General features: G+C 41.9%; 2 protein-coding genes and 3 non-coding genes across 6 annotated transcripts; all 5 read left to right on the top strand.

Annotated features, from left to right (window-relative positions):
• The first annotated feature begins 6469 nt into the window (after positions 1-6469).
• LOC112254784 (60S acidic ribosomal protein P0) lies at positions 6470-10501 on the top strand. The gene is made up of 8 exons (XM_024427631.2): positions 6470-6565; positions 7069-7177; positions 7480-7655; positions 7793-7880; positions 8359-8505; positions 8969-9154; positions 9644-9784; positions 10263-10501. Exons 2-8 carry the CDS (start codon positions 7124-7126, stop codon positions 10416-10418), a joined length of 948 nt encoding a protein of 315 aa, XP_024283399.1. The 5' UTR covers positions 6470-6565; positions 7069-7123; the 3' UTR covers positions 10419-10501.
• LOC112255608 lies at positions 8116-8244 on the top strand. Its single transcript, XR_002954329.1, has one exon. It is a non-coding gene; the product is annotated as a small nucleolar RNA SNORA63 (small nucleolar RNA).
• LOC112255610 lies at positions 9420-9548 on the top strand. The gene has a single exon (XR_002954331.1). It is a non-coding gene; the product is annotated as a small nucleolar RNA SNORA63 (small nucleolar RNA).
• LOC112255609 lies at positions 10055-10183 on the top strand. The gene has a single exon (XR_002954330.1). It is a non-coding gene; the product is annotated as a small nucleolar RNA SNORA63 (small nucleolar RNA).
• A 1305-nt stretch (positions 10502-11806) lies between the features above and the next one.
• Positions 11807-23479, top strand: golga7 (golgin A7). 2 transcript variants are annotated; one of them, XM_024427630.2, is made up of 6 exons: positions 11807-11937; positions 12216-12341; positions 20541-20693; positions 20895-20996; positions 21206-21265; positions 22513-23479. In XM_024427630.2, the coding sequence occupies exons 1-5, from the start codon at positions 11929-11931 to the stop codon at positions 21251-21253; spliced, it is 438 nt and encodes a 145-aa protein (XP_024283398.1). In that variant the 5' UTR covers positions 11807-11928; the 3' UTR covers positions 21254-21265; positions 22513-23479. The 2 variants fall into 2 exon arrangements, with proteins under 2 accessions (XP_024283398.1, XP_024283397.1); XM_024427629.2 differs by having other exon boundaries at positions 21588-23479.
• Positions 23480-23530: the final 51 nt, after the last annotated feature.

Here is a 23530-nt window from a genome sequence, read left to right as displayed (position 1 = left end):
GAGGATGGTCATTATGGCCAAACAGTTCTATTTTTGTTTCATCAGACCAGAGGACATTTCTGCAAACCGTAGTCTGGCTTTTTTATGGCGGTTTTGGAGCAGTGGCTTCTTCCTTGCTGAGCGGCCTTTCAGGTTATAACGAAATAGGAGTCGTTTTACTGTGGAAATAGATCATTTTGTACCCGTTTCCTCCAGCATCTTCACAGGGTCCTTTGCTGCTGTTCTGGGATTGATTTGCACTTTTCGCACCAAAGTACGTTCATCTCTAGGAAAAAGTACGCGTCTCCTTCCTGAGCGGTATGACGGTTGCGTGGTCCCATGGTGTTTATACATGTGTACTATTGTTTGTACAGATGGATGTGGTACCTTCAGGCATTTGGAAATTGCTCCCAAGGATGAACCAGACTTGTGGACATCTACAAAAAAAAAGATTCTGAGGTCTTGGCTGATTTCTTTTGATTTTTGCATGATGTCAAGCAAAGAGGCACTGAGTTTGAAGGTAGGCCTTCAATTAGCCTATCAGAAGCTTTTGAAGCCATGACATAATTTTCTGTAATTTTCCAAGCTGTTTAAAGGCACAGTCAACTCAGTGTATGTAAACTTCTGACCCACTGGAATTGTGATACATTGAATTTTAAGTGAAATGATCTGTTGTTGGAAAACAGTTGTTGGAAAAATTACTTGTCATGCACAAAGTAGATGTCCTAACCGACTTGCCAAAACTATAGTTAACAAGAAATTTGTGGAGAGGTTGAAAAATTATTTTTAATGACTCCAACCTAAGTGGATGTAAACTTCTGACTTCAACTGTATATACATACACACACACTCAGTTGGGTTTCAGGCAACAGGGCAATTTCTTATGGACTGGAGAGGCATGCCATCCCCAAAACCTTTTGCGAACAACCCTGGATTCCTGTGATGTCACATGGTAGTCTGGACACACATTGATCTGGAGTCAGTACCTGGTCTGATTACCAAATGGCACCCTTTTCCCTATAAAGTGTACTGCTTTTCAAAAGAAGTGCACTATATAGGTATTAAGGTGCCATTTGGGGCGCGGGCCTATCAGGATTGGGTAGTAACTGGTTACATGTAATCTGATTACAAAAAAACTCAAATTGCATTACCAGCAAAACTATTGTAATCAGATTACAGAATTTTGAAAAATTAGATTACTTCTTGCTTTACTTTCAATTCAGAAAGGATGTTTGCAGGGAAAAAATACCTTATGACATCTTGTTTCCTTGATGACATTCGATTCAGCATTGAAAAAAGACATTTAAGCTAGTTTCACCTGAGTGAGTCTGAGACCACTATGACGACGCACCAGATGCATTTGATTGATCTTTTTTTTTTTCTTATTCTAATGCCTCTTAAAGGTCCAGTGCAGTCAATTGTGATTTTCTTTTTTTAATATATATTTTTCCACACTGAGGTTGGAATAAAACGGTGATGTCTTTTTAGGGTAAGAGCTGTTTGAAAAACAGATGGTAAATGAGTTAATAGACCAGTAAGAGTTCCAAACATCACTTTCCCCTCCCAAACAGTCCTTCCAAAATTCTTCTTTGACAAATTGCTCTTTGCTAAGAAGAAATGTTGGTTTATTTTTGACCATTTAATTGAAAACGGCTGCGTTGGACATTTTTAAAGGGAAAGTAATTCTAATCAGATTACGTTACGGTGTTTGGGTAATCCAAAATTTACATTACTGATCTGAATTTTGGACAGGTAACTAAGTATCTTAATGGATTACATTTAAAAAGTAACCTACACAACCAGTCAATGGCACCTAGATCTCTTTGTAACCGGATCTCAAATAACTGCAATGGGCCAGGTTTGAGCGCTTGTTTTTGTTGGTAATTGATATACTGATTTTGTTTTCAAGTGACCTAGTAGTGTTTCATATTTGCGTCATTGAAGAAGAGATTTTATCTTTACACATATTGCTTATATTTTTATGCTAAATCATTTTTAAGGGTATATACACATACATTTCATTTTAATTTCTGAACCCTTTGAAAGAATGAAGATATTTGTGCTAATGCCACATTTTTTTAATGCAATTTCTTTAACACTGAGTTACAGTGAGCTCAAGGCATTGGGACAGTGACACATTTGTTTTAGCTCTGTATTTCAGCTCTTTGCTACAATGACTGAGGTTAAAGTGCAGACTGTCAGCTTTAATTTGAGGGTATTTTCATCCATATCGGGTGAACCATTTAGAAATTACACCACTTTCTGTTCATAGAGGACTGGAACAAATTGACTTGTGTATTAAAGAAGTCAAGTTTTATATTTGGTCCATTCTCCTAGCACACAATAATAACATGTCATGTGAGTCACTTTAATTGTAAATAAGAATAGAATGTTTCTAAACACTTCTACATTAGTTTTTCCCAATTGCTAAAACACATTTTTGCAAACTAGGCTGGTTTTATCAAAATACTTAACACAATTCAACGCAACCAAAATCAAACACACTTCATTCATATTACCAGATTTTTGCCTAACCAACTACACACTGTTGGGCATAATGAAAAGCACACATCTTTAGTTTGCTTTGCCATAATACTATAATAGTTCAAATTGTAGAAAATTCTTCAGATACACACACACACACACACGCTGTTGAAACATTTTATTTTTTACCAAACAAGTCAGTGCAACATATGCACAGCAGATATATTTACTTTGGACTGAACAAAAATATGCTCACAAAAAAACAGTAACCTGAAAAAGAAAATTGCAGAAAAAATGTATAGAAAAAAGAGGCAAGAAAAATAATTAGGCAGTATCTTGCCGCAGAGCTGGGTCTGGCCACAACGCCTCGTCCACATCACAGCTGGGTCTGGCCACAACGCCTCGTCCACATTACAGCTGGGTCTGGCCACAACGCCTCGTCCACATTACAGCTGGGTCTGGCCACAACGCCTCGTCCACATCACAGCTGGGTCTGGCCACAACGCCTCGTCCACATCACAGCTGGGTCTGGCCACAACGCCTTGTCCACATCACAGCTGGGTCTGGCCACAACGCCTCGTCCACATCACAGCTGGGTCTGGCCACAACGCCTCGTCCACATCACAGCTGGGTCTGGCCACATCATCACATCACAGCTGGGTCTGGCCACAACGCCTCGTCCACATCACAGCTGGGTCTGGCCACAACGCCTCGTCCACATCACAGCTGGGTCTGGCCACAACGCCTCGTCCACATCACAGCTGGGTCTGGCCACAACGCCTCGTCCACATCACAGCTGCGTCTGGCCACAACGCCTCGTCCACATCACAGCTGCGTCTGGCCACAACGCCTCGTCCACATCACAGCTGGGTCTGGCCACAACGCCTCGTCCACATCACAGCTGGGTCTGGCCACAACGCCTCGTCCACATCACAGCTGGGTCTGGCCACAACGCCTCGTCCACATCACAGGCAAGATCTTCCCTTGCCAGACATCGAGGGAAGAAGCGCCTAGAGTGCCTTATCCATCCCTGAATCACACCCACATCAATCTCATCACATGCCTCTTCCATAGCCTGCACAAAGAGGCCTGCGCACAAAGAGCTGCCGGTCGTATACCTTCCACCTTCCACTTTTGTTGTATGGTCCAAGGTTGGCATAACGGTGGAGGACACCATGTGTATTGGAGATGGCAGTGCACATTGATGTTCCCACCACATTGGCCAGGAACATCTATAATGAGACTGGCCAATGATGTTTCTCCCCCTTCTGGTCTTTGCTAGGTTGAACCCAGCCTCATCTATAAAGATGAACTCGTGGCATTGCATGAGCATCCATTTCCAGTACTCCCTGAAAACAAAGAACAAAAGCAGTCAATATAGTGTTATCCAGTACACTGGGAAACAATGTTGCGTGTAGTGTACTGCAGTCAATATTGTACTTACATCCACATATGCTCGTCTGACCTCTTTGTTTCTTTGAGAGTTTCTCTCTAACGGCACCTTTTATAAAGTTGTTTCATTCGGATTTGGTTTCGCTTGAGAATGCGAGCCAGAGTGGACAGACTGACTCGTTGAATATGGTGTTGTCTTGGGTGATGTGGCTTTGAATTTCTCTCCCCCTCCCTCCCTTAGCTCATGTTGTGTCATTTTGAATGGCAGTGTTTTGAAATGGCAAACATGTGACTTTGTCAGATTGTTGTCTTATGCAGAGAACCGTGTGCAGTGCATTTAAAAAGTGCCATTTTGAATTGCAAAATGTCTGTAAAGCAGAAAATGTGTTTAGACTTTTGTAGACTTGAGAAGAGGTTTTGCTCTGTGTGTCAGTTTAAATATTTGTGCTGTGCATGTCATTTTAGTGTGTTAGCAATGGGAAAAAACTAATGTGGATGCTACCATGATTATGGATAATCCTGAATGAATTGTGAATAATGAGTGAGGAAGTTAGAGGCATGAATATCATAACCCCCAAAAAATTCTGACCTCCCCTGTTACTGTAATGTTGTATGTCTAACTTTCTCACTCATCATTATTTGCGATTCATTCAGGATTAAATGTAATCATGGTAGCATCCACATTAATGTAGAAGTGTTTAGAAACATTCTATTCTTATTTACAATAAAAGTGACTCTAAAATGACACTACATTTTGTGCCCAAAATAAATGTATGGTAAATAATCTGAAACACAACCCAAAGAATCAGCAAATGCATCCAACAAAGTTGTAGTCACACATGCTTGATATAATCATTGGATGCTAGGAAACCCTCAAATTAAAGCTGACAGTCTGCACTTTAGCCTCTGTCATTGTATCAATTCATGCGATCGGATTGGTGAAGCCGTTATGATGGAGCAGAACAACAATTGCTGCACCAGCCAGTGTCCTGGATTGCACCTCAAACAATTAGTGGCTTCCTCTTATCTAATTTCCTCCATATGCACTGATGTGAAAGTAATGGACAGGTGAAAACAAACACCTGGAATACAACCTTAATATTGTTGTCACTCAGCCAATAGCTTACAATGAAGTGTAAATGAAGAAGAGACATAGGGAAGCCATTTTAGACTTCAGATGCACCTCTGGGTTTTTTTTTTTTTTTTTTGGGGGGTCAGCAAAAGAGGGGCAAACAAAAGTATAGTCTGCAGTTGCTGTAAAATTACTACATGTTGCTATTGGGTGACGCTTTGGGTCTGCCCCCAGGCTGGGATGCAATTTCTGATGTGTTTGGAAAGGTTTGGTTTCTTTAACCCTCTGAAGACGTGGGGTGTTTAAGCACTTTCAGTCTTGCTGTGCCATTAGTATCCATGAGAATCTCTAGTAGTGCAACTGGGTTGACATGAACATGATGAATCCACATTTCACGTAGCCTGGTTATTGAGGAAATGCTGCTAATGTAATATTCTAAATGTTGAAATGTATAGACTGAGGTGTAACAGAAGTAGGGTTAATAGTACTTCGTTTTGACTCTACTTTAAGTCAGGCTCTCTTTCTATGACAGTAAATCCTAAATTGTTCAGTGAATGATCAAGTTAGTGTGCAAAATAATGTATCAAGCGCTGTGAAATATTACTCTGGTAGCCTTTTATAGCCGTGCTTTGGAGACACGGTGTAAGTGCTGCCAGAGTGCCTGAATCTAGTCTTGGACAGTTACACTTCAACATTGAACAAGTTCCTCAAATGATTGGAAAGAGTAGATTTCTTGAGAGTAGCTATGGCCTCAGGTTTAGGCACCAGCCCAAAGTTTGGAATGGAACTGGGCCCATTTTAAAGGCTTGAATGCATGTTTGCTTTGATGTATCTCTAGGCCCTTCAAAGTACTATTTTCACCCTGTGTAAGTTATCAGGGATTGTAATTGTTTTCTTTTATCTACATTTTATTCATGCTTTTAGCCTACATTTATTTGCTTAAGTTCTCTGCTCTCTAAAGTCTCGGAAATTCCAGACCTATGTGGGGGGCAACCTGTCTGATTGGGGAGTCTACTCTCTGCCTTTTATTGGAAAGTCAGCCTTTTTACTTTAATCATTTGATCCCCTTAGTTCCCTTCAGATAAATTATCCCCCCACCCATACTGTATGTGATTGTTTTTTTACATTCCCTCTCACCTGTTTTATTTCCCCATGTACCGTCGTCGTGTTTTCTGGGATGGCTATATGGTACCTGATTGCTGATACATTTTAATTAAATGTGATGGATGCCAATAAATACATTTTATTTCGGACACTGTCATTGGTTTTGTCTCGATTACACAAGACACACATTAAATGCTCAGAGCTTACACTATAAGCAAATGGGTATGGGATGGACCTTTTTAGTGTAATTTTATCATTTGCGTCATCTATTTTTCCTTTCATCTTGACAAGCTCCTGTCACCATTCATCTGCGTTCCGTGGTGGCTCCGCACCGGTAGCGCACAGCCGGTGTGGACAGGGCCATAAAACGAACGCACCCAGAGTCTGCAACCGACAAATGAGTGACACAGATGCTGGCCAATCATGTCTGTGGAACAGAGTAGTCGTAATAGTTTTTGTGATTGGCTGTTTGTGCTGTATATTATTTTTTTCTTCCTGTTTCGTTCTCTTTCTTTCACGCGTCCTTACTGTGAGGTAAGGGGTTTTCACCGGCCTGAGTCTTCATGTACTATTACACGTTAAAATATGTTTTGCTATATTGGGTGAAAAATAATTTGTTAATTACAAACTACAGTACTATGGTAATATGGAAACATAAACTAAGAATAACTCATAATTATATTATATTTCGTCTGTGCGGCCTCCTTGGCACTTTGATTACCGCCATGTGCCACCATTATTTCTGTTACATTTCAGCTGACGTTAGCTTGTTACTAATATACCGGTTCATCATAAAGCCACGTACATATACAAGTCGTAACTAGCAATAGAGAGAAGGTATACTCTTGGTATAATGTCAGCAAACGTTAGATGCTAAAAAATCATTTTTGTTGTGAAACAGCTAACGTTATTGCTTGGAAGCTAGTGAGTGAATGACTGCCAGGTAGATGGCTTTAGTTACTATGTTACTAGTTACTGATGGGCGTCATTGATTTTGAACCTGCTGCATGTCTAAAATCATGTTTTATTTTCCTTAGATAATATACTGTCTTTAAACCAGCTGTAAAAGCGATCCTTCGAAGCACTGCAAAGATGCCGAGGGAAGACAGGACCACGTGGAAATCCAACTATTTTATGAAAATCATCGTAGGTTGACATAACACTTGACTTTGAGAACAATGGTGCTTGGAAGTATAGACCCCCATCTTATGATTGGCCATTGACAAAGCAGGTTAAGTTACAGTGCAGTACTGCTTGTTTCCCCTGCAAACATCAACTAGTTTCCTACCATCCCTGTCTGCATCCCACAGCCGACAGGGATGCTTGGTCTCAGACACGTGCACAGTAGTGAACTGGATAAATATTTTGCTTATACAATGGTAGAGGGTTTACATTTCCTCAAACTGAATTTAGAACAGCTTGTTTGACTAACTTGCTATTCTTTGCAGCAACTGCTGGATGACTACCCCAAATGCTTCATTGTGGGTGCAGACAATGTGGGCTCGAAGCAGATGCAGGCCATTCGTCTCTCTCTGCGTGGGAAGGCTGTGGTGCTCATGGGTAAAAACACCATGATGCGCAAAGCCATCCGTGGCCACCTGGAGAACAACCCTGCCCTGGAGAAGTACGTTTTAAACTAACATATTTTGGTCTGAATGGCTAGGTGAAACTTTTTTTAAATCTACCCTTTTAAAAAAAGTCTTGCTATTTGTGTCATTTGCGGTTTTATGTGCAATGTTGACATGGTTGCTGTCTTCACAGGTTGCTGCCCCACATCAAAGGAAATGTGGGCTTTGTCTTCACCAAGGAGGACCTGGCTGAGATCCGGGACATGCTGCTGGCCAACAAGGTTAATGTTCTTTCTGACCAGGCACTGATTTGGAACCGCGGGTCTTCGGGTTAAATTGTCAACTTGGGGGGGGTTATCCAAAATGCCACCCTATTTGCTTTTATAGAGTGCTACTTTTGACCAGGGCACTATATTGGGTATAGGGTGCCATTTGGAACACATACAATATTATTAAATGGTATAGCCCTTGATGTAGAATCCCGTTTCAGGAGTCTGCTTAAAAGATGAAATAACGATGCAGGATAAGTTACAGTGCAGCTTGTTCAGTTCTGCTCTGTCGTTCCCCCTGCACACATCAACTAGTTTCCTACTATCCCTGTCTGTCTTCATCCCACGGCTGACAGGGACGCTTGGTCTCAAACATAATTTCCTGTTGAATTTGCTCAGTCTCATGGGATGTATCCATGGACTCCACTCTTTTGTTTGAATCGGAGCCATAGCTGGATTGCCCCCTAACCTCCAAACCTCTGTCCCTCAGGTACCAGCTGCTGCACGTGCTGGCGCTATTGCCCCCTGTGATGTGACTGTTCCAGCCCAGAACACTGGGCTTGGTCCTGAGAAGACCTCCTTCTTCCAGGCCCTGGGCATCACCACCAAGATCTCCAGAGGAACCATTGAAATCCTGGTGAGGCGACTGCAGTCTTAAGTCCTCGGCCAGTAGCTCAGCCAGTCTATGCTTAGTGGGCTCTACTTTAGACTAGTGGGATGGTGGAATTACATTGTCATCCTCTAAATAAGAGGTGTTCTTCAGTGATGAGACGACCTGTCAGAACAGGACACAGTCTCACTGCGGTCACTGGGTCAGGGTCGTGTCTGGGTTCAGCTCCCCAGGGCAGTGTGTCTTTTCAGTTGAAGATATTGAGGTAGTTGTCTGAAGGGTTTCCTGATTTGATCAAGTATGTTGCTGGCTGGATAGGTAACTTTGAGCATGTTGCTAGGCTTTGTTGTGTTCCATGTGTCTAATACACAAGTACTGATTTGTGTAGGGTTGTTATTGTAATGTTTTCTTCTATAGAAAACAATGGGGCGTTTCGCAAAATGAAATGAACTGTAGACGAAGTGTCTCAACCTTTCATTTCTCCCTACAGAGCGATGTGATGCTCATCAAGCCTGGAGACAAGGTGGGAGCCAGTGAGGCCACGCTGCTCAACATGTTGAACATCTCGCCCTTTTCCTTTGGTCTGCTCATCCAGCAGGTGTATGATAATGGTAGTGTCTATAGCCCTGAGGTGCTCGACATTACTGAGGATGCTTTGCACGCAAGGTTCCTGGAGGTGAGGAAGCGTGTGCACACCACTGCCTTGTAAAGATACTTTGCATCCATGACCCAAAATCAATTTATTATTGTTGATGCCTTGAATAGTAAATGAAGCTGACTAAAATGTAGTACTGTGTCCCATTAAGTCTTAATTAGTTTCCCCTTCCTCCTTAGTCTTGTCTCAATATTTTATGTTCTGAAAACAAGTGAAAATGATCCATTGAAAAGGACCGACACTCTAGCTGTCAAGTTCAGGAACGTAATTCTCTTAGTGTTTGAGGAAGCAGGATAAGTTACAGTGCAACTTGTTCAGTGCTGCCTTGTCGTTCCCCCTGCACACATACACTAGTTTCCTACTATCCCTGTCTGTCTGCATCCCACAGCTGACAGGGACGCTTGGTTTCAGACACAAATTTAGAAAATATATATTGAAACAATCAGACTTGAGTGAAGTGCTGAAAGTCGCGGTCATTGTCTGTCCTGGCCACAACTTGTCCTCTTTCAGGGTGTGAGGAACATCGCCAGTGTGTGTCTGGAGATCGGATACCCGACTCTGGCCTCCATCCCCCACACCATCATCAACGGCTACAAGAGAGTCCTGGCTGTTGCCGTGGAGACTGACTACTCCTTCCCCCTGGCAGACAAGGTATGGCATCCCACCCACATTTTGACCACATGATATTGAAAAGGATGACTGATCAAATGCTGGCCCAGTCCACAAACAAACCCTAGCCCTCGGGATGTTGCTGTAAGTGTGAAAGAATTTCTAAGTAATATGGTTGTGGTTCCACCTTGCCCTCTAGGTTAGGAATGTTCACCACATCACTTATGCCTGTCAAATCCTTGATTGTAACATCTACATAGGGATAGGGGGCCACAGTTTGATTCTTGATTAGGCCACAATTGCTTGTCCCAGCTGCAGGATAAGTTACAGTGCAGCTTGTTCAGTACTGCTCTGTCGTTCCCCCTGCACACATCAACCTGTCTCCTACTATCCCTGTCTGTCTGCATCCCACGGCAGGCAGGGACGCTTGGTTTCAGACACCAGGTCATCCATTGGCACGTTATCTCCATAGATTTCTACATTTGAGTTAACATTGCTTCTCTACCCCCTCTTTTCCCAGGTGAAGGCTTACCTGGCTGACCCCACTGCCTTCGCAGTTGCTGCTCCTGTGGCTGTGGCCGAGACTGCCGCTGCCCCAGCCGCCTCTAAGGAGGAGGCCAAGGAGGAGTCTGAGGAGGGCTCGGACGACGACATGGGCTTTGGCCTATTTGACTAGAAGGCGGCCAACACTACTCTTATGGTTGCTGACCCAATTCAAGAAGATCATTGAATGTAATAAAAAACCTCCAGAAAATCAAACCACTTTTTGTGTTCATTTTTTAGCCAAGTGGCTGAGTGTAAAGTCATGTTTGGGCCACAACCTAATTGGTATGAAACACGTGAATGAGGTTCTAGTCAGGTCAGACTGTTCAATATGTAAAAGAAAAACATCAAACCCTACCTGTTCAGCGTATCCTGACCCAAAAGGCAGGGAGGTTTGTAACCTGTGACAAAGCAAAGATCAAGTTTTCAAAATTCCTGAAAATATGTAAGCTACCCAAGAATATGGATGTCGATGAGTAAAGAAATTAAACAAATGCCATTGGGTAGACTTGCAAGGATTATGCAGAGGATTAATGAAGTTCAGAAACTAGACTAGTTAACCTCAGTCTTACATGTGTGTACCATGCTTTTATTTGAACTGCTAGCCCCTTGGTTTCTCCCTCAGCCAGTGATATATCTAGGGTTGCTTGAAAGGGTAAGAGATGTTGACGAAGGAGTAGATTCAGTTGTAAGTGAACACTACTTTCTTTATATTCACAGATGGACCGAAGGACCCTAAAACAAGGTCAGGTGTAGCATTTAGTGTTCCTCAGTTTAAGGTGGCAGTGACAGCAATGGATAATTTCTCTGTTTACTTAATGGAGTTGTTGGCCATATTAGTGTGTCGAGGAGGTGAGGCCAGACTGAGTAGTAGTTGGCTTGGTCTCCTGTGCTGCATTGAGTTTTAATTAATTTGTCTCAGCAGACCGGATGTATTGTGCAGTGCATGTATAGGGTGAAATTGTGATGTTCCTCTGGATGCCAGCTCATGTGGGAGTAGAGTGGAAGGAGGTGGATGTTATCCCCAAGCAGGCTCTTAAACATCCTAATGTTGAGATGGAATTGTTAATCAGTAAAGCAGAAGCCAATGGGTTAATAAGAACAGTGAACATATCAAACTGGGAGGTGTGATCATTATCAGAAGATGGAGACAGTGGAATATGTTCTGTTTCAGAAATATGGGAGGGAAAGGGAGCAATTATTATATTTGAGGAGTAATGGGGTCAAAGAGCCAGGATTAAGTTAACTGCTTCAGAAATCTTCAGGGGATGGAGCATTTCATTTCCTTAGGGAGAACCGAAAGGTTGCGAGTTTTCAAACGTAAAAATCTGTCCTTCTGCCCCTGAACAAGGCAGTTAACACACTGTTCCTAGGCCGTCATTGAAAATAAGAATTTGTTCTTAACTGACTTGCCTAGTTAAATAAAGGAAAAATAAATGATAATATTGGGTAGGATTTAGACCTTCACTGTCTCTGTTCCACACTTCAGTCCATTTGGTGGTGATAATGCACCGTAAAGTTGGTAGACAACCACCATATAAACGCCACAGAAGGAAAAAGACGAGTGGCAGCATACTCATTGAAGCGTTCAGTCTGTGCGGAAGTACTACCCGAAGAAGCTAGCTGAAAGGAAAACGTCCACTATGGCTGAGGTAAATTACATTGATCGTTTTAACTGTATTTAGGCATTGACAACTAAGCCGTGTCTAACTAATTGAATATACATTTCACAATTATGTGGCTGCCTGTACTGTGGTGCTTGGTTTACTAGCCAAACAAGATGTTGTCAACAAATATGGCTAACGTTAGCTAGCCCAATGTCCAGACTGAGCCTTCTGTGTAGCTAGCTAGATAGCTTTTAAGGTTAACTTAACTAGGCTAATGATGGGCACAAATGATCCCATGATATTTATTCAATTCATGCTTTCAGGCGCACAACTTGCAGGACCTACAACATCAAGCAGCCGTCGCCTCCAAAGTGTATGTCCAGAGGGACTACAACTCGGGTACAATCTGCAGGTTCCAGACCAAGTTCCCCTCTGAGCTGGAGGCTAGGGTATGAGACCATACACACTTTTTACGTTCTTTAAAATTGATTTATTTGATATATATATATATATATTTGAAATTGCAACACTAACAATATTACACATCAATACAGGGACATTCCTGTGAATACAGAACCCCCCCCAAAAAAAAAAACATATTTCAGGACATCATTAATATGTGACAAGGCAATGAGACATTAACAGACATTTAGAGACATGACTTCTAATAATTTTTAAGTTTCACAACTTTGAGGGATTTATAAAACTGTAACAGTTCAATGGGATTTTTTTTTTTTTTTACAAAATAAGGGATGTTTCAGCCCATTCACATTTGTGAATATGTTATTTGGCCACAAGAATAATAATATTAATAAAATAGTTATGATCGGAATTGCAAGGATAAGCATAATGCAAAGAAAATATTTTAAAATTAGGTTATTTAACTTTTGACCATAACATGAGAAGGTTACTTCCATAGCAATATATTGAATTATAATCACCAAAAATTACCTAATTAACTCCCAATTGTATCCACTTATTGTTGGATTTTTTTAATCCATAAGATTCAAGTTATTATTTTGAAAACTTGGAAATGAGGGAACAACCTCATTAATATAAGTGTTCTTAATAAGTCCAAGTAAATTAAGTGGAATTGCTTTGCAAACCTTCATATATTCTCTCTGAGTAATATTAACCTGAAATTTACCAACAAACTCAAACTGCAAAAACTCCCCAGTTGTTGTCTACCAAATCACATTCAACATGAATACCCTTGTCAAACCAAAGGCACTTGAAAATTGATTTCCTATTCATTTTAATTTCACTTATTGCAAATCAATGTTTTGTGGGGGGCAAATGAAAATTCCTGAATTCCTGAAAATTTGAATTTGCTGGTGAAACTTCACAATCACATTTCATTAGGAATTCAAGTCTACCAAGTTTAATAAACAGATTGTTAGGGATATGATACCACAGAGGTAGGATTAGACAGACAATTTCAACCATTTAATTCTAAGAAGAAGAAGTTGGAGAGCATGGGGGACATCATCTATGAGTACGGGACAGAAAGATTTGGAGTGGAAGAGGCAAAAGGCGGGAGAAAGGTTCCAACCCCACCAGTTTCCAGGAGGAAACAAGAAATCAAGTGCCTCGTTCAAGAAAGTTGGCTGCTTAAGAAACAGTGGAAGAAGGCATCGGAAGTGGAAAAGGAGGGCATAGAGGCACTTCAGGCTGACATCAAAACCCGGTTGGCATCCCTCCGTAGAGCAGAGAACCTACGGAAACGCAGAAGGAAGAAAGAGCAAACTAGAACTTGATTCTATAAAGATCCCTTCAAGTTCCTTAAAAGTCTCTTCACAAAGGAAAAAAGTGGAGCTCTAAAAACAACAAAGAAAGACCTAGAGGAGCACCTGAGAACAACAAACTTTGACTCAAAGTGACATGAACATCTGGCCATCCCATCAGATATCCCACCCATTGAACCCCCGGAACATCATATTGAGACCAGCCCTCCGACATGGAAAGAGGTGGAAAACACAGTTCGACGGGCAAGAACAGCATCAGCCCCGGGGCCAAATGGAGTCCCGTACAAAGTGTATAAGAACGCACCAGACGTCCTGAGGTTCCTCTGGAGGCTTATGAGAACAGCTTGGCAGAAGAAGATAATACCCAAAGTGTGGCGTAGGGCAGGCGGGGTCCTGATCCCCAAGGAGAAGGATGCAGTGAACATCAGCCAATTCCGCCCAATCCCCTTACTGAATGTCGAGGGTAAAATCTTCTTTAGGTTCATTGCCCAGAGGATGGCCGAGTACCTGCAAAGGAATGCGTACGTCGATACATCTGTACAGAAGGCAGGAATATCAGGGTTCTCTGGCTGCTTGGAACATTCCAGCATGATCTGGCACCAGATCCAAATGGCCAAGGTGGAGAAAAGGGACCTCAATGTAGTCTTCCTCGACCTCGCCAATGCATTTGGTTCTGTGCCCCATGAACTCCTGTGGTCTGCCTTCAGATTTTTCCACATACCGGACACCATCACAAACCTGGTGAAGTCGTACTTCCAGGATCTGCAGTTCTGCTTCACCACCTCAGTTCACCACCTCATGGCAGTGCCTGAATGTAGGTATAATCCGTTGGCATTCACAATGGCAATGGAGGTTATCATCAGATCCTCAAAATGGGTTGCTGGTGGACAGCGAGTCGACTCTGGTTTCCGCCTCCCTCCACTCAGAGCCTACATGGACGACATTACAACATTGACCACCACTGTCCCATGCACCAGGAGACTGCTCAGAAAACTCGAGGAGAACATCAGCTGGGCCCGTATGAAGATTAAACCATCCAAGTCACGCAGCATCTCGATTGTGAAGGGAGTACTCTCTTACCTGAAATTCTTCATCGGAGATGACCAAATCCCAACAGTGTCTGAGCAGCCGGTAAAAAGCCTTGGAAGGTGGTATGATGCAAGCCTGAAGGACAAAGACCAGGTGCAACAGCTGTGCAAAGACATCAGTAGTAGCCTACAGTCCATCGACAACACCCAGCTACCTGGAAAGTTAAAGGCCTGGTGTCTGCAGTTTGGTCTCCTACCCCGGGTGTTGTGGCCCTTAGCACTGTATGAGGTTCCAATCTCAACAGTGGAGAAGATGGAAAGAGGAGTCACAGGCTACTTAAAGAAGTGGCTCGGAGTTCCACGATGCCTTACCACCATAGGCCTCTATGGAGATGGTGTCCTCAAGCTGCCCCTCACCAGTCTAACAGAGGAATTCAAGTGTGCAAAAACCAGGCTCCAGATGACACTGAATGAATCTCGAGACCCAGTGGTGAGCAACAACACGCCGACGTTGGCAACTGGGTGAAAATGGAGGCCAGGAAAAGCAGTCCAGGAGGCAACAGCAGCCCTCAGACATGCTGACATTGTGGGTCATGTTCAGCAAGGGAGAGGAGGCCTTGGGCTAACTAGCCGTGCTGCTTGGAGTAAGGCCACTGCACCCGAGCGGCGGAAGATGGTAGTGCAGGAAGTACGCCATCAGGAGGAGGCTGCAAGGTGGGCCAAGGCAGTCTCTCTTGCCAAACAGGGACAGTGGACTCGATGGGACAGTATGGAGAAGAGGAAGATCAGCTGGAAGGATCTGTGGGCCATGGAAGCGAGGCGGTTGAGCTTTTCCATCAGAGCAACATATGACGTCCTTCCAACACCAGTTAATCTTCACCAATGGTATGGTGAAGATCCGGACTGTGCCCTCTGTTCCATGCCAGCCAACCTCAGGCACATTCTCACAGGGTGTAAAACAAGCCTCACCCAAGGACGCTACACTTGGCGTCACAACCAAGTCCTTAAAATCTTGCGTCCGCCCTGGAGGTCAAGCGAGCTGCCACCAACTCCCTACCACCCACAGCAGCATCACACTCCTTACGGACAAACTTTGTCCGCGAAGGGGCTAAACCACCGAAGAGCGTCTCTACACCATTAGAGCGAGACCAGCTGTGCTTGGCCCGCGACTGGAAAATGCTAGCTGACATTGGCCGGCAACTTGTGTTTCCTCCGGAGATCGCAACCACCACCCTAAGACCTGACATGGTGCTCTGGTCCCGTTCGCTCAATAAGGTCTTCATCATTGAGCTCACAGTACCCTGGGAGGACTCAGTAGATGAGGCTTATGAGCGAAAACATCTGCGCTATGCTGATCTAGCTGCCGAAGCACGGCATCATGGCTGGAACACAGAAGTCCGACCATGGAGGCGGCCTGCAGAGGTTTTGTGGCAACATCTACAACCAGACTGCTTAGAGACCTGGGAATTAAGGGCCAGAGCCAGCGTTCTGCAATCAAAGCTGTATCGGAGGCGGCAGAAGGCAGCAGTCAGTGGCTCTGGATGAAGAGGAAAGACCCCAGCTAGGCCCCGAAGTGAGAGGGCCAGGAGGTATGCGGTCAACAATGCTTGACTCAGGGAGGAGGACGCCCCTGCCATGCATAGTCCCATGGGATGTTGGCTATCAACAACAAGGCAACTCCTATGACTAATTGGGAATGGGACGCAAGCATAGAATTGATCACCCTGTCGCTGGCCGCCTTTGGGGAGGGTGTATAGTGTGAAAGGCCGAAACACCCTAGGAACCAAAGGTACACTACTGACGATGCACTCCCCAAATTTCACCACGCTCACGGTTCATTAACTCTTGGAAGTGCTTGCACAAAGGATAGTAACATCTCATCCTGTGTTCTTGGAATCTAAAAGCACCCACTAATAACAATCAATAGCTTGTAAACCTCCACGATCATAGTCTTTCACTAATTGTAGAAGAAAGTAAAAGGGACTGACTTGTGTTGTTTACCTTTATGTAAATATTTCTAGATAAACCATCAGTCTTGGACAAAAGAATTACGACCCAAATTTAAGATCACATTGCAGCCACTGACTTAATGAAACTCATGGCATTAATCCTGTTATCGATGTTTAAAGATTCTTTATCTGATACATTTTTAGTGAAAACAATTCCTAAATATTTAACTTCCTTTTTAACCGGTATGGAGGCAATGTTGACGGAGTCACAGCAACAAATGTGATCTCATACCAATTCATTAAGGTTGAGAGTCAACCCAGAGGCCATAGAACGTTTCTTGATTCTGTCAATAGCCAAGGGAATAGCCACTCTATCCTTTAGGAAAAGAGCAGTGTCATCTGCAAATTGACTGATATTTATATCTTTACCAAAAAGAACCCTTTTTAAATTCTCAGATTTGTTAAGAAAAACAGCTAGTAAATCTGTGGCTAAAATAAATAAGATGGGATATTGAGTAACCCTGTCTAATTCTTCTGGCAATAGAGAAACAAGGGGATGTGCCATTACTCATACCCACCGAACTGCTAATATCACCCTTATCACTTTACAGAGATTCTCCCCAAACCCAAAAGTAGAGAGTTCTAAATAAAAAAAAGTTGTGTTCTAAAGTGTCAAAAGCTTTAAAAAAAAAAAAATAGAATCTAAAAACAATCTAAAGCCATCATCAAATCTAAAACCAATCGTATATGGTTATGGATACTCCTTCCTTTAATGAAGGCTGATTTGAGTTTCACTGATTTTTATATCATCAATGCCTTTTTCAGTTTTTTGGCATAGACATGGGCTAGTAACTTCCATCACGTTGTTGGCAACTGACTAAGTCTCCAATTGTCCAGGTAAAGAGTCCTTCTTTGGTTTGGGTATAAGAACTATTAGTCCCTGTCTCGAAGGAGGTATGAAAGCATTAGCAATACCCACTTTGTAGACAAAGCAATAACTCTCTAATATCAGGCCAAAAATGTAGCTAGGAGTCAGGCTATCTGGTCCAGGAGATTTACCTATAGGCATTTGTTTAATGGCTTGGTCCAACTCCAGTAATATCTATATCAGAATCACATAATTTCTTAAACCTTTCTATAGACTAAATAGAGTTATTAACTGAATCAAAAAAGGAATCCAAGTCGCCTTCTGAAAGATGTGATTGATATAGTGAACTGTAGAAAGAGTATTTTTCTTATTAATCACTTCAAGATCATCAGATATATTGTCACTTACATGAATGGATGTAATACTATGCCTAGTCTGCCTACTGTTCTCCAAATTAAAGAAATAAGATGTTTTTTTTCACCTTTTTCAATCCATTTGGCCTTTGAACGGATGAAGGCACCCTGTGCCTTATCGTTGTATATGTCGTTCACATGGGCATTTAGCAAGCTCTGCTTTTCATTTGGATTTAAATCAAGTTTATTGCTCAACCTGTTAATAACAACAATAATATCCATCTGCTTGGATAATCTTTTCTAAGCTAGCATTTTACCAGTAGTGATGGCATGACATCAAATTCTGAATTTAATCTTTTCCAATTTGTTAGTAGAAGAGAGGGCATAATAGAGGCAGGTCTCTCTGATAAGAGTTTTAGTCTATAAACAAAATGACTTTTCTTTAAAAGAAAAGGGTTACATTTCCAGTATGCTTTAGTAAATATCTTGTCATTATCAAAAGGAAAGAATAATGGTACAATGGTGTGTCGGAGCTGAGGAAATACAAGATTCATATGATTGGAAGATGGCAACCAACAATCAATTCTAGATTTTAATTGTCTGTCGCTAGTTGTAGAGTTGAACCAAGAAAATTGTTTTTAAGTTTGATTCTGTGAACGCCAAATATCAGAAAGGAGCATCAAGAGCAACATTATAATCTTCTCCAAAAATGTTATCTGTAAAATATTTGTTTTTCAACTCAATTAAGACTTTACTAATAGATGTTAAACAATTTTTTGGCAGTATGTAATAACCATAAATATTTACCTATATGTAACGTGATTTCTAAAACTGTCAAAATTTTAAGTCCGCATCTGAGGAATGTGTCTCTTGAAATAAAAAATGAAATTGGACTTTAATGAATCTTTACAAAAACAAAAAATTGCCTTCCATTTTTAAGCTGTTCTGTAAACCCCTGGTATGCAAGGATAAAAATGAAAGACAAATAGAGTTGTCTAGAATAAACAGGGACCCTGAATAATATAAAGGTAGCATACGTTTTCAAAAATTCTTGACGAACAGTAACGACCATAAAAAGGAAAATAAATGGATAGATTGTGTAATAGCACATATTATATTAATAGATTAGATCTTCAATTGAGCTCTCAAACTTAATAAATACGTCGCTGAAAGCTAATCAAGCCATATGAAAAATAAATGGAGATTTACTTACATAATATCGATCTTCAAACACAATGAATAAAAACGGATATCTTAGTAAGCCATCAAATGAGAAACAAAAACCACACTGTGCTTACGTTGGTTAATGTTCACATCCAAAACTCACCACACGAACAGTATGGCCCTATGCAATATCACATATATGCGGTGTTCAGATAAACGATTCCATGAATAAACTTACCAGTTGAAACGGTATATGGTTTCATTAGCCTACTACTGTATAAGCAGGCCAACTCGTAAAGCAAAATCAGTCAGTCACTTAGCTCCACCCTGTGGCCGTCAATGACAGAAAGCCCCCCGCGTCTTGCCTCATCCACTTGTGTCCACAGCTTCGAAAAGGCATCCCTGTCGCGCTTGCTCAAATCTTCTGCAAAGCGAATGCCCATCTCCTTGCAGATCGGCGTAAGTTTGGCAGCTCTCCACACCTCGACTCCCACGTTCCTCAACGCAAACATAATGATGACCTGTCTGTGTCTTCTCCTTTCTCTTATCTCCGAGACGGTGTACCCTGAACATCGCGGTAGATGTTGTATCGGGGATATGGAACAAACCTTCCCAATAATGTCAATCACAATTCCTCTGATATTCTCACCATCAGTTTCAGGTAGCCCATTCAGTCTCAGCCCTCATCGGCACTTGTATCGATCCTGTTCAGCACTGGCTGTGGGCAGCTCCTCGTTTTCTTTTGTCAGGGCATCAACTTTATTTTTCAACAGTTTTGCATCATCTGGTAATATTAATGCCCTCTGCATTAAACTCTGTAGTTTTGGAAACGTTTGCAATTGGGAGGGTATTTTTATGAAACCTCTCAAAGCCATTAAGCCGATCTTGTTCGTCAAATTTTTTGTTTAAACCCTGGATTGCCTCGAAGATGTTATCATTGGTGATAGGCCGGGATGGTTGAGCCTGCCCGGGGTCACTTTCTTGTAGTCTCTTCAGGTTGGAGGGTTTCGAAGGGGTTATTTGGACACCTGTACCGAAGACTAATTCCTCCGACCTCTGTACCGTTACTTCTGGGGTAGTTTCAAAATATTCCATATAGTTGATAGGATCTACCTCGTTTACGACAGCTCCCTCTACATTTTGCTAGCTTCCATCTCCGCTAATGTTACAATACTAGCTAGCTAGGGTTGGCTGAACTTGCTTGACGTATAATAAAGTGGAAAAGTGATTCAGTAAACCATCAAACTAATAAAAAATGCAAAAAAGACAGCAACAATGTTTTAACGGTAATCCTCGTCAAAATCAAATTAGGGCTTGAATTCAATTTTAAAGTTCAGGAGCTCAGTTTAAAGCGACCACTCACTCCGCCATCTTGTCCCCGGCCATCGACCACACACACAGCTACTAAGCAGACCGCTGTTCAAATAGAATTGTCATACATTCCTTCAGTTTGTGTAGTCAGTGTACTTTTCCATTATTGCTCAGTGACTTTGGTCGTGCAGAGCTCTTACTGAGGGGTCGATGGGCATACTTTTTTTCAGGTTGACAGGCAACAGTTTGAGGAGACGATGCAGACGCTCAACAACCTCTATGCTGAGGCTGAGAAAATTGGTGGCAAGTCTTACCTGGAGGGCTGCTTGGCCTGCATGACCGCCTACACGATCTTCCTCTGTATGGAGACCCATTATGAGAAAGTAGGTCCCTCAGTCTTCTCCATAGAAGTATGCAGGCCAAGGGTTAGTCCCTGTGGGCCAGGGTCTAAAGTAGTGCACAAACTATATTGGGAATATGTTGTCATTTGGGACTGAACCTATGTTTTATGACGTGGCCATATTAGGTGTATTTTTTAGGCCAAGCCATGAATTGGTGAAAGGGCTTACTTTCTTTGTCTCTAGGTATTGAAGAAGATCGCTAGGTTCATCAAGGAGCAGAATGAGAAGATCTACGCTCCTCTGGGACTGCTGCTTACGGACCCAATAGAGAGAGGTCTCAGGGTTGTATCCTTTACTGTCCCAGAGGCTCACACTAACAAAGGTTGCTTCCCAAATGCCACCATAATCCCTTTATATGTTCCTTGGGCTCTGGTTAAAAGTAGTGCACTGTAAAAGGAGTAGGATTCCATTTGGGATGCATAGCTAGACCTTTCTTGTGTAACTGTCTTGCATTTCTTGCTGGATCCCAGCTTCCTTAACTAACCCCTCCCCAGGTTGAAATCACCATCTTTGAGGATCGAAGCATTGGCTCCGGAAGATAAACCACACCAAAGGTGAGTGTTTTCTCTGACATTCACCTCATTTAAATAAGATGTTCTCTCATCCTGTTAACTCTAACAGGGGATACCAATGGAAATAAGTTTCATAGCAACCTCACAAGAGCTTAGTGTCTAAATAACTAGAAAGAATAGAATAATATTGACTTGGAGATACTGTCAAATGATATGTCTGGACTTACATTCCCTATGGTTAATGAGCAGCAATGTTCAGATAAGCAATGTTCTTTGACAATTCCACTGCTCCCTGCCTCCAGCTGTCAGGACTACCTTCACACTATTGTTAATTTGAAGTGTTTTTGTTTTTGCTCTTATGCAGGATGGCCTATTTCACCTGGTGCTTCCCAATTGTCTCACCACACCATCAATGATTCCTTATGGATGTAGATATAATTGTTTTTATTTATTTCACATACGAGATGGGAAATGTGCACTAGTAGCCTATATTCCAGAGAGACCAACACTCCCTGTTTTTACATGTTTATTGAGATGATTCATTTTAACGTGAAAAGTCTTATTCTAGTTAAGCAAGACCACACCTTTAGTATAAAGGGTGCCATTTTGTTTTATATTGCCATTTTTTAACCCTTACTCGTAATTAAAGGTGCACTGTGTAATAGGTCAATGCAAATAGCCCTTAAAGGTATATTTCACCCACAGTTTTTAAACCTGTGTTTTAAAATATCCTCTCTGCTTCACCAAAATGTACATAATTAGTCAAATGGTTCCTTACCTTGACAGTAGTCTATGGGCCAGGAGAAACTGTAATCCCCCACAATTCAGATGTTTACTTTAGCATATACAATGAGAGGGAATGGGGCAGTGCTAGCATGTTCCAAACTCATGGATTCTCATTCCTGGAGTTTACAAACGATAACGATGTACAGTAACAGCACATTTTCTGAGTTATGGTTTGCTACTTCAGTTACTTCTAAGTTGTACTTCTCAATAACCAACTATAAGCTTTTGCTAAAATGTTGCTGCTCCTTTTGTATGTATACTGAACAAAAATATAAATGCAACTATTTCAACAAAATTACTGAGTTACAATTCATATAATGAAATCAGTCAATTGAAATAAAATAATTAGGCCCTAATCTATGGTTTTCACATGACTGGGCAGGGGTGCATCCATGGGTGGGCCTGAGAGAGCATAGGCCCACCCACTGGGGAGCCAAGCCCAGCCAATCAGAATGAGTTTTTCTCCACAAAATGGCGTTATAACAGACAGAAATATTTCTCAGTTTCATCAGCTGTCCGGATGGCTGGTCTCAGACGATCCCGTAGGTGAAGAAGCCGGATGTGGAGGGCCTCGGCTGGCGTGGTTACATGTTGTGAGGCCGGTTGGACGTACTGCCAAATTCTTCAAACAATGTTGGAGGCGGCTTATGGTAGAGGAATGAACATTAACTTATTTGGCAACAGCTCTGGTGTAAATTCCTGCAGTCAGCATGCCAATTGAGACATTGGTGGCATTGTTTTGACAATATTTTGGTGGCCTTTTATTGACCCCAGTACAAGGTGCACCTGTGTAATGATCATGCCCTTTAATCAGTGTCTTGATATGTCACAAGTGTCAGGTGGCTGGATTAACTTGGCAAAGGAGAAATGCTCACTAACAGGGATGTAAACAAATGTGTGCACAAAATTAGAAATGTTTTTGTGTATGGATCTTTTATTTCAGCTCATGAAACATGGAACCAACACTTTACATGTTGCGTTTATAATTTTGTTCAGTGTAATTGTCAGAAGATAACATATTGATTTGGTGTGTGTACTTTTGATAAGCCTTGTAGGCTATTTGATATGAACTTGTTTCGTATGCAGCGTTGTGTGGGTTTGTATTATGGTTTCTGTTCTATAGTGACAGTTCACCAGTGTTTAAGCACACAGGTTGCCTGTTATTGCCAATAAAGAATCAGGTTTTCACATTAGCTAGTTTTAATTTATTTAGCTTGACTAAATGTGAATTGACAGGAATTGTGACTCCAACCCTGACTGTGGTTCAACATAATTATGGAGTTTCTAGACTACCCCCTATCCTTGATATTGTCCAATATGTGTAAATAATTATTGACCGCAAATCCACCACAGAAACCTTGAGCATGCGTTGAATCCCAAGACAGGAATTAAAAGCCAATCTATTGTTTGTTCTTGTTATTATATGTAGTGTAATGTGTATCTACAAATAAACTATTTTCTTGAATAATCTGTGAAGCCATACTCAATTAAATATAGCTCGCATTACATAATTGTATTTTT

This window comes from Oncorhynchus tshawytscha, linkage group LG07, assembly GCF_018296145.1.
Source record: "Oncorhynchus tshawytscha isolate Ot180627B linkage group LG07, Otsh_v2.0, whole genome shotgun sequence".
Taxonomy (NCBI): Eukaryota; Metazoa; Chordata; class Actinopteri; order Salmoniformes; family Salmonidae; genus Oncorhynchus; species Oncorhynchus tshawytscha.
The sequence above is the reverse complement of the archived record's forward strand: the minus strand, read 5'-3'. Positions and strand labels throughout refer to the sequence as shown.

Excerpts from the sequence above, each read along its gene's own strand:
- LOC112254784 (XM_024427631.2), top strand. The coding sequence starts at position 7,124 with ATGCCGAGGGAAGACAGGACCACGTGGAAATCCAACTATTTTATGAAA. Across the intron at positions 7,881-8,358 it reads ACATGCTGCTGGCCAACAAG|GTACCAGCTGCTGCACGTGC; the intron begins GTTAATGTTCTT and ends TCTGTCCCTCAG. Across the intron at positions 9,785-10,262 it reads CCTTCCCCCTGGCAGACAAG|GTGAAGGCTTACCTGGCTGA; the intron begins GTATGGCATCCC and ends CTCTTTTCCCAG.
- golga7 (XM_024427630.2), top strand. Across the intron at positions 20,694-20,894 it reads TGGAGACCCATTATGAGAAA|GTATTGAAGAAGATCGCTAG; the intron begins GTAGGTCCCTCA and ends CTTTGTCTCTAG. Across the intron at positions 20,997-21,205 it reads TAGAGAGAGGTCTCAGGGTT|GTTGAAATCACCATCTTTGA; the intron begins GTATCCTTTACT and ends ACCCCTCCCCAG.